The sequence below is a fragment of the Crocodylus porosus genome, unplaced genomic scaffold (assembly GCF_001723895.1).
Source record: "Crocodylus porosus isolate Cpor-Errol unplaced genomic scaffold, CroPor_comp1, whole genome shotgun sequence".
Lineage (NCBI taxonomy): Eukaryota > Metazoa > Chordata > Crocodylia > Crocodylidae > Crocodylus > Crocodylus porosus.
The window spans coordinates 127,459,819-127,470,919 of NW_017728906.1; the positions used below are offsets into that span (position 1 = coordinate 127,459,819).

Sequence of the window (11,101 nt, forward strand, 5' to 3'; positions counted from 1 at the left end):
ACACCTTCAAGAGTAAATTGGATGCTTATCTTGCTGGGATCCTATGACCCCAGCTGACTTCCTGCCATTTGGGCAGGGGGCTGGACTCGATGATCTCCCGAGGTCCCTTCCAGCTCTAATGTCTATGAAATCTATGAAATTATCCTCCTTTTCTTTCTTCATACGAAAGCTTTCAAAATTTTATCACTTCTCATATAAATTATGAATGCCTCTGCCTCTCAATCTCCCCCTCCCCACCAACACACACAAAGCTGCAGCCACCCAGACATTTCTAAAGACAACTCCATCCTCCATGAACCAAAAAGCAGTTTGGTTCATGCCATGACTTCCCAATTTCTTCCTTCTCAGCCTTCCTGACCCTCTTTGATTTAACGTCCAACAGCTAGAATAATCTTACTCTGTCTCAACTTTCATTAAGCTGTCCATACCAATTTCAAGTTCCATTATTGCATTGTCACCCACTCTCCTCCTACTAAATTTTCCCACAGCTCTCTTCTCTTTCACTTCACTTGCCATATTTGACATCCGTTCCTGTGCTACTTTCTTCTCTGTTCTCACCTGTATTAAGTCATTAAGACAGAAGACAGCTGCACTGCATGACAATTTTCTGCACGTTTTGTACATCATAATGCAGACCTTTCAAAATATTCTGCAACATGCGCAAGCATGTGCACAAGCACTGATTCCCTCCCTCATCGCCCATGGAATTTTCACAACTGAGAAGTAGACAGTATTATATATTAGTTGTTTTCCATATTGTAAGAGTGCCCTAGCCACCAAACTATAAACTCAATTTCTGTCGCACACTTGTTTGAGCTCTTCCACGCCATAAATAAATAGTTATTAGGCCAAAAAAACATGGAATTTTAAGAGGTCTTGTGTTTATCTATTCATTCAGAAGAGGTTCTGAAATTGTGCGAGTTCTTTATTTCCTATTCTCTGCAATCTTTTAGAACCTCTTCCAGATTTAAGACGCAGCCATAGTCAGAGAGACATGACAGCCTTCTCCCATTCTAACACTTCAGAAGAATGCCACTTCTGCTCCCAACCACCTAGCTTTAGGTTGAAGAATACTATGACCACCTGAATGACAAGGAATGGCACTGGACTGCAAGACCAATGGAGTATACTGAAAGGGAAAAAATAATGTTATTAAATTAAATCTGGCCTAATAATATTTTAAAAGGCATTGTGCAAGTTAACTATATTGCCAAACATTTAGGTAAAGCCCTGACCATGTTTCTTCCCTTCCAAACTTCAGCGTACCTAAGCATGAATATGTTGTACAAAATTGTCTGGTGACTTCATGTCATATCCACCTGAGGTTTAGGAAGAGGTCAAACCTTTTCACTAGTAACCAAAGGCTCTGGACTTTGGTTAACAATCCCATGGTTATTTCACTGGGTACTTATTTATTTACCATTCTCTGGCCCTTCCTTGCTCTTCTAGTTAAACTTTTATATCACGAGCAGAAAATTATTGTGGATAACAAACTCAATATTGCGGATAATTAGACAATATCAAGAAAACGCAATCTTTCTAACAGACTATACTTTTTCAAAAATCTCAAAAGAAAATCCACTATCACTTGCCCCTCTAAGTTTCAATTATCTTCCTCTACTAGGATCTTCCTTTTTCAAAAAAAGTTGAGTTTTGATGTCAGGTTTTGATGAAGATGATTAAATGTCACATGCTGAAACAAGAAATTCAACCCAACAGAAATGCTTCTCTAAACTAATTTCACTCTAAAGCTATCTGCTATTGACTTGATTGAGTCTTTCTGTATGATTTATCTTGCATTGTTTCATACATTTGGAGTAGCTGGGAAATCTTCCAACCTTCCTATAAAATAGATCTTTAAAACAGCTCCAGAATTCTCACTTGTGCCCTATTTCAAATAAAATAAAATACATGTACTAGCCTTACTGCATATTTGATGAATGTCTAAAAACCCAATTTATGCATATATAGTTGCCATGTGTAACGTTTTAGCAAAACAAATTCCACTGCTGATTTTAAAATACCAAACATGAGTGATTAAAATTTGTTCTCCGCATATGCAATGCTTTATGCCACAAGGAAGCTGTCACAAGCACAGCTATTGGATTTCCTATACTTGTTAAGTAAATTGCCCAAGCACAGAACTATAAAGCAGCATGCACAAGTTGCTTCAAGCAAGAGTTTTTAGCTATTGTGCATGCATAAAAAAGTTAAACAACATACACAAAAGTAGTAGGGTAATACCTTTCATGTCTTTATCAAACTTACCCATGCTCATCAGAAAGCTTTTGAAACAGTCTGAGAAAACCAAAAATAAATTAATTTCAGTGCATCTTCCATGATAAGCAAGAGAACAGTAAAAAGTCTGGTAAGCAACTACTCTGATTAAAGCAATGGGTGACGCTCAAATGGTTAGCGGTTGCAAGCTTTTTAGAGCACTCCACAGTTCAAATGCTAGAGAGAAACTTCAGAAACCACACACTTTGGCAAATCAAGTTCGTAAACTTTTGAAACAATCCTCTCCATCCCAATTTCTAGTGCTTCTATCTTTGGGAAGACTGTAAATTACTTCTTCCAGCACTGCCAAACCACAAGGAATACATGCAAACCACAACTGTTTCAATAAATGAAAATTAAAACCACACAGTCCTAACAAAAATTGCTACTTTGGTTCCAATTAATTCACCCATTCCTAGTTTTAAGGCACACAATAAATGAAATGAATTAAACAATGCCAAAAGTAAATCAGCTTAACACACATGACACAGACCCAAATACATCCAGCAGGATGTATTTAAAACATTTTAAAATACAAAACATTAGTAAAGGCATTTTATTTACTAAAAAATATTTTTTAATGAAAAATCCTTACAACAGCTCAATTATTTTCAAAATATTTGAGATATACTGCTAAGCACTTCTTGCATTTGGTTAACTGTGCGAAGCTGAAATATAAAGTGAGACAACAAAAATATTGGCTGGAACATGAAAATGTATCAATCGTAAATGAAGGACGCAGAACATGAAAAACTGCAATTCGCAATGCCGTATTTTCAGTGCTAAGAACAAACTCAGGAAGACCCACTCTCCAGGACTGAGCATGACATTTGAAAAAGAGCAGTAGTTACAGTGCAGACTGGAGAGAGAAGTTATCATCACCCCAGGGATGGAGCAGTGGAACATCCATTAAAAAAAAGAGTATATCTGAAAGCAGGGAAGATGTTATGATTGGGAGAGTGAAGATATTCCAGTGGAAACTAAATTAGCACCACACGTATGCACCCTCTCTTTTCAGGGTAGGTTTTCTTAAAGGGCATAGGGTTATTGGTGTTTTCTACCTCAGATACCAGGCCTACAGCTGTAAAAAATTAGTTTCTGGACCTTTTTTAATCCTGGATCATGGGCATTACCAACACCCTTCAAGAATCAAAGCATTCATGTACTTCAGGGCCTCTCTACACATTACATTTATACCACAATTAACATCTTAATCATGGGATAAAATGTCAAGGGTGGTACACATGCACCCGATGCCAGCAACTGAAACTGTTCACCTACACTTTACAGTCTTTGGTAGGAAAAAACCTTCAGCAACCCTACTCTCCATAGTCCTACTGGAGTTGCTGAAAACAGCGTTTAAACTTCCACAGGAGGAAACCCTCAAACAGATCCAAGGATGACAAACAGCTGATTGCTGGTCCCAGCGCCAGGGCAGTCCCAGGTTACATGGGGGAGCAGACACCTGGCTTTCAACTTGTCAGTGCAGAGGGAACTCAGGATCATGAAGGCAATGGCAAAGGGTGCGATTGGGATCCGATCCCCAATCCCAACAATCAACCTCCTGCCATGCCACATGATCAGATCATGGGGTGACTTGACATGAGTGTGTGCCATGGGCTTCAGGAACTTTATATTGAAAACCTACACCTCAGCTTCTATGGTCTCTTGAGCAATCAATGAATGTGCCTGTTCAGCCATGAAAAAGAAGTATATTAATCTGAGACACTGCTGGTATCTTGATAGAAGTTACCACCAGTCATAATGGAACATGAAATATCTTAATTATGGTTGAAAATATGGTATTGCAGCCCAAAGCAAAATTTAATGAAAGCAAATGAAGCTTTTTTATGGATTACATAACTAAATAAATATGTTGAAGCCGTCACACTTGCATGCATGTATCAGTACAAGATGATGCTTTCCTTAAACAGGGACAGTTCCAATAATTCAGATACAAATTTAGTCTGTGCAGATACACAACCTGACCTCTCAACCATCTGCCGCTTCTTGTGTCTAACTTTGCTGGCTTCTCGGATAGCTTCCCATTTTTTCCAGTCTTCTTCACTGCATGGACCTGGTATAAAACTGATCGGCTGCACAACGCTTCCTACTTTCCAGGAGTCAATCTTTCGAGTCAACATATCATCCTTCTGTCGTGAAGAGGGTGATAACACCACACCAGCATTTTTCTTCTCTTGCAACATGCTGCTCTTCTCAAGTAAGCAAAGGAACTTGGACCGGATTTCCTCTGGAAGACTCCAAGGATCAGGAAAGAGTGCAGGATGGTATCTGTCTGGAGCACCTGATAAAGGCACTGCTTTTTTCTGTGCTTGGGCTTTACGAACAATCATGTCATCTTTTTCTAAGTCTGGAATCACAGTTTGCTCTTCTCTGGGCTGTAAAATTATTTCACCCTCTAGAGAAGGCTCTTGCTCAGAGAATTTTTTAAAATAGTCAGGATCCTGAAGAACAACTGGATTCACATGGAAAGCCCCAGTCCTCCGTACAAATAAATCATCATTTTCCAAGTCTGGGTACAGTTCTCCATTCTCAGTCTCCTTCTGACTGCATCCTGGTGTAAAAGAAACATTCTTTCGGCATGTTATGAGCCTAGGGCCAGAAGTAGGATCAATTTTGGTCTTTGTTTCAGAAGACAAGTAGTCAGTATATTTTTGCAGGGCCTGAAGTAATGAAAACTGACTGAAGCACATAAAAAGGAGGAAGATAGAATATCATTAAGTGGCAAAAGAAAAGCTGAATCAAGACAAAAGTATTCAGAAGCATATTTGTTTTACAATTGCAATATTTAGACTAGCACCCATACATTATTCAGCATTTTCTACAATTACGACGCTGCAGCATGTCCACCACTCTAGAAGTGTCAAGACAGCACATCCACCATTGTAGAAACAAAGAGATCGCATTCTCGGGCACAAAATCTTTTGTAGTTTGCTATGACCTTTACATTTAGGTAGTCAAGTTGCTATTGCATTTCTGCGCTTAAATTTGGTACACCAGCAATATTGCAGGTGACGCCCATTAAATTAACTTAACTGCTGCATAACTTGTAGGATCCTTTGATGCAGCAGGGGAATGCAAGTTTATGCAATGATATCAACCTGGGTTGATCAGAAGACTCCATCTTTCTGCCTTCTGCCATTTGTGACAGAGATTTTCGCACATATTCAGCAGTTTGTTTAGTATGGTTTGGATCCTTTCCATAACGGCTGTTCAAATCAAGACTTAGCCTTGGTTCATTACCAATAGCAGCACTGCTTTGTTTATACACTGAATCCTCATCTTCAGAATCTGATCTCTTTTGGCTGTAGAGTAGCAAAAGGAATGAAAAGGAGGGAACATAAGGAAATATTTAGAATAACTGGAGCACAGCACACAGAGGGAAAAGTGATATAGCTTGTCACAGACAACATATCAATTAAATTCCACTGTCAGAGAGAAAACTGCACAAAACCTCCACTAAAAATGCTGTTAAACCTTCAGCTGCTATCAAAAGGAAGCCAGTGGAGATGATGATGGAAAAAAAAAGAAAAAAAAAAAAAAATCAGTTTCTGGATGCAGCCACACACTTTAAGCAACACTCCAGCTAAAGGTTGTACATACAGGAAATATAACAGGAGCATGCATAAACACACACCTGAACCCCTGAAATTCCTTATACCAAGGTTTGGAAGAATATTTCTTAATTTTTTTCCATTCTAATTCTTCTGGAGTCCAAAACTTAGGAAGAAACTTGTCAAAAGAAACCATTGCTTTTGTCACCGCTGAGTTTAGCTTGCGAACATATAGATCATCCTTTTCAATATCTGGGATGCTTATGGCTCTCTCTTCCTCATCATCAAAATACTCAGAAAATTTTGAATGAATGTGGATGGTTGGATTGCTTTCCACTTTAAGGTCCAAGTATCTCTGACTCTTCTGGTTACTGTTCAAAATATCCAATCAATGAAGATATTTTAGGAACAACAACGTAACATGCGCAAGAGACATGCTTTTTGTTGCAAAAGTTCTGCCTTGTAAATGAAGCAAATTAGCTCCCTGTTCCATTACCTCAGAGTTAAAACAAAGTGAAATGGTTACAATAGCATCTTATTTGACCTGAAAAGAATAAGAATTCAGCTACAGAAGATGTAGTCATTTACTGGCTATGTTAAAAGTTATTAGAAATGCTTGTTAGTTTACACTCCTTAGAGATTGCAATTTTAGTAGGATAGTTATTTGTATCTAGTACTAGTATGTCTGACCTCATTGGTTCAAGTAGCACAGCTAATGGATGAGCTGGATAACTCTCTCGTGAAAAAGACTTAGGAGAGTCTTTGTGCAACATATAAAGATGTTCAGATGCAGCAAGGCTCACTGGGCTCTTTTTTATTATTAAGAATCTACGTTTTGCCAAATCATCCAAGTCCACATCAGGCAGCCTTCTTTCATCTTCTGATTCAGAGCCACTGTCATACTCGGAAATCATCTGCAGGGAAGCTGGATCTGTGAACATGCATTCTGCTCTGCTATTTTGGCAGGTTGCTAAAGGATCTTTTCTTTGCCCACTGAGGTTGATCAAAGCAGGAACAAAGTGAAGATGGTGAAATCACAGAAGTATCGGACTGTTTTCAGACATTTATCTAAAGAGTATGCATTTTAAAAAAAAACATAGCTAGTAATTAACAACAACTGAATTTTGGGATGACGCTTTAGCCAAGAAGTAAAACGTATTTAAGACATTTTATCACTCCACTTTAAGATCATAAATTCCCAGTGTTAAATTTATACCATCCTCAAAATGTTATCCACATACTACTAGCTACACAAAGAACCTAAGTCTTAAACTATGCGCAATTTTGTCATTTGGATTACAGAAAAGATGTATTCTCTTTGGCGTAATGAATAAGCTTATTGTATTCGTCAGTTTGTCACAATGAAAAAAAAAGACCTACTTTACTTAGATAACCTGCTAGTACCTTGAAAGTGTTCCATCTGACTCGGTGGAGACAGGACTTGCCCAGCTTCTTCTGTTGTCCTCATTTTTTTCTATCCTCTTTTTCCTCAAAGGTGCTGGCATATATGCTGCTGGTTTACTTTTACTGGGTAAGAAACGATTGAAATCTGTAAGAGGCTTTGGTTCAACAGCAGAAAGTCTGCGATAGGACATGTCATCTTTATGGGAATTGTGCATTTTGTAAGGCAGTTCAGACTCTGTGTCACTTCCACAACCTTAAAAGAAAAAAGAAAAGGCAGAAATGCATTTTATCCCCTAAAGACAAACTTCATGATACCACTTTAAATGCCATAAAATAAAAGTAGATACATGTGCGCATTCTCAAGTTTCTGCTCAGATTTCATAAAGCTATTGACAAGACAACAGCAAGGGTATTTTTTAGAAGTTTGTCACAAAGCTGTGATGAGATCCAGTAGGTTGAACTCAATTTGCATACTAGCATTACTTTTCTTTTGTGGGGGGGGTTTTGAGAGCAAAGCGCTGATTTCCAGACCCAAAGTTTAAAGTCTGGCAAATGCAAGTAATTTAAGCTTAATAAACACTGACCTTTGAAATTTGTCAACAAGGCTACATATTAATATTTCAGGTAGTGATACCTGAACTCTACAGTCTCATTAGAGTAATACTAGGGGTGCACCGATAGAGATTTTTGGAGCCGATACCAATTTTTATGGTGGCATAACAGCCGATGCCAATCCGATTTCTGATACACAGCCCAGCAGCTTGAAGAGCAGTGTCCACCTGGTAAGTCTGTTGTGGTAAAAGGGAAAAGGGAAGGGGTGGGAGCAGATCAAGGCCCCTGCGATGAGGAAGGGAATGGGGCTGGGGCAGGGGTGCTGTCCAGTTGGGGCAGGGTGGGTGCAGGACAGAGACGTGGCTTGTCTGGGGAGATGCAGGGGGGCAGCTCCTACTGCTGTGTGTCCCCCGGGAGGGCACGGTGGGATGGTGCTTCCAGATCTGTGCACACCCCCATTCACTCTTGAGGTGCCCCTCCCCCCACCCCCAATGAACTACAGCTCCTTTCTGCACCCTGGCTCGTCCCGGCGGGACAGTGCCTGCCCTAGTCCCACTCACCATGGGGGCCTTAATCTGCTCCTGCTCCCACGTCCCTTCCACCACAACAGACTTAACAGCTGCACACAGCTCTACAAGCTGCTGGGCCATGCTCCTTGCCACCTACATGCTGCGCTGCAGCTGTACACATGGGCATTTACTGGCCACATTAAATCGACCACATCAGCCCAATTTCCAATACAGTCAGTTTTCTTTATATTGGTGCTGATCTGATAATCAGACTGATGTATCAATGCACTTCTAATTAATACTCAAAGCATCCAAAATTATCTCTCTATACAAAAATTACTCTATGAATCTGAAATCTTGACTAAGTAGCATAATACAATTTATAACCTAAAATGTGAGAACTGCCCAAGTTTACAGGTCTGCTCAAAAGAGTAGAGCTTGCAATCATGTGTAATGTGTTTTACTTCCAATTTCAAAAGCATTCAACCACTTAGAAAATGATGCACACAGAAACAACTGAAGGGATTTGATTCACAAGCCTCATCCTCACTTTACAGATGAAATGAGGAACCAAAGTAAATCCAAAATTTCCAAATATTTTAATCCAATACTGGTGTATGACAATATATGAAAAAGATGTAGAAATCTCATTTATGGCTACAAAAAAGAAAAAACACAACAAAGCAAAAAGCACATCTCTAATTATGGTGATTATGTAATTAAAAGATTATGTAAAAATCTTAGGTGTTTAAATAGACTAGCAAGGCAAAACAGGATGAGTTGCATTTCTGAATTCAGTTTCCTTGTACGTCTTGCTTGTTGATAGGTTTCGTCAGGCCTTTCAATCAGCAGTTTTGAAAGCACATTAAAAGGGTGGAAATACTGAAAAAACAATCAAAGTTTTCCACCAAGCCTTTTATTTGACCAACTAAAAGGTATCAGATGAAAAGTTTCAGATAGGTCAAGTTAGGGAAATGAATCCTACTTCTGAGGAAGGTTATATGGGATTTGGAAGAGATCAGGTGGTAGGCAAGAGCTGATACCTTAAAACATTCTTCTCTATGCTTTAAAGAAATGCAAGAAGTAAAGTAACACAGTTGGCAACAACTGTGTTGTAAACAATTCTAACTGGAGATATTCATGTGATCAGGTAACTCTGCTTCAAGCAATAGCAACCTACTAATATTTATTTCTGTAAAGGAATCCTGCCATGGCATCTTCTGAAATCTCTTATTTAGAGGCACTTTAGAAGACTGGGAATTTAAATGGCTAGGCACCTGCAGCATTAGGTCTATGAATTTTTCCCTACCCTTGCCACTGCCACCATATGTGACCCAGCAAACAATCCATCAGAAATATAGGAGCTTAATAAAGCAAGATACCTTCGCTGCCACCTTTCAAGGTTATATCTGATGAAAAACTTGCAGAGGATCTTGAACCAAAGGAGTCCAGGCTATCAAACGAATCGTCTCTTTTATGGCTAATTGAAGAAAATGCTTCTCCACGGTCAATGCTCCAAATATCACCGTATCCACTATCCCTGCCACTTCTTTTCAAACTGCTGGATTCTTCAAGTGCCTAAAAGTAGAAAGTAACATTTTAATTTTGAAATAGGCTTTTTTTTTTTTTTTTTTTTTTTTAAAGGTACATGAACACACATAATTTTAAAACATTTGTATATATATCCTGAACTTCAGGAAAGTGCATTTTAAGAGTTTAAAATAAATATATAAAAGCTTGTTAAACTGGTAATAGAAGAATATGATGCCCATTTGAAAGAATACCATGATAAACAGTTACCAGCTTCTACGAAGACAACCAACTCCCTAAAGCAGTGGTGCTCAACCTATGGCCCATGAACTCATATCACCTAGCCAACAAAGCTCCCCACAGGTCTGGATATATGGTGGCAGGGAAGCAGTGGCAGCATTAATTGCTTCCGGAGCCACAGCAATTAATGCTGCCACTACTGTCCCACCACTGAATTTCTGGATGTGTGGGGAGCCTCACAGGCTGGATGACATGGCCCTGTGTGCCATCGTGTGTTGGTGCACAGAATCAAGTCCACAGCTGGATCTGACCTGCAAGTCCGGTTCATGGCCAGATGCCAGGATGCTGGACTGCAACAGTGGACCAGGTCTACACATGGGATCTGGCTTGTGGGGCTGGTTAGGTTGAGCACTGTCTTAATGGATTTGTTTTTAAGAGCTGACATCATCAATGCATGATATCGGCACACCTTACAGTTTGCCATTTGATATACATCCTTAGAAAGATCATATTTAAAATATTCTACCTAGATTGTTACCTTAGTGAGAGCTTGTCCCAGTAACTTTTCAAATGCTTTAAGGTTCAAGTATGGACCATTATAATGAGGGTTGCTTTGAGCTTTCCTTCCAAGCCAGTACAATGTAATCAAAACCTGAAAGCCAAAAAAGTGAATTTTAGAAGTTCATTAGTTGGTTATTAAATTGACACACCATTTGAGCACAATGCTGCAGTTACTTTGGAGGTTTCCAAGTACTAATGCAATATTTGTTAGTGTGTCAAAATTACTTTACCATGGCTATTGTGTTGCATCTAAATGCATCTTAAAGAATAAAAATTAATTCCTGTACAGGCATACCTCATTTTATTGTGCTTCGCTTTATTGCGCTTCGCAGATATTGCGTTTTTTTTACAAACTGAAGGTTTGTGGCAACCCTGCGTTGAGCAAGTCTATCAGCGCCATTTTTCCATTGGTTAGTATTTTTTTTAGCAATAAAGTATTTTTTAATTAAGGTA

General features: G+C 39.1%; 1 protein-coding gene across 8 annotated transcripts in view; it reads right to left on the minus strand.

Annotated features, from left to right (window-relative positions):
• Positions 1-11,101, minus strand: part of LMO7 (LIM domain 7) — a 124,054-nt gene that overhangs the window by 46,620 nt on the left and 66,333 nt on the right. For 5 of the 8 annotated variants that reach the window (XM_019529783.1, XM_019529782.1, XM_019529780.1 and 2 more), the window contains exons 5-10: positions 10,626-10,739; positions 9,700-9,895; positions 7,257-7,509; positions 5,400-5,603; positions 4,267-4,980; positions 2,269-2,298 (exon numbers count right to left, since the gene is read on the minus strand). In XM_019529783.1, coding sequence (XP_019385328.1) covers positions 2,269-2,298; positions 4,267-4,980; positions 5,400-5,603; positions 7,257-7,471 — 1,163 coding nt within the window. In that variant the 5' untranslated portion in view covers positions 7,472-7,509; positions 9,700-9,895; positions 10,626-10,739. Of the gene's footprint in view, positions 1-2,268; positions 2,299-4,266; positions 4,981-5,399; positions 5,604-5,935; positions 6,224-7,256; positions 7,510-9,699; positions 9,896-10,625; positions 10,740-11,101 lie in introns of all 8 variants that reach the window. The other 3 variants (XM_019529785.1, XM_019529784.1, XM_019529787.1) reach the window with 3 other exon arrangements.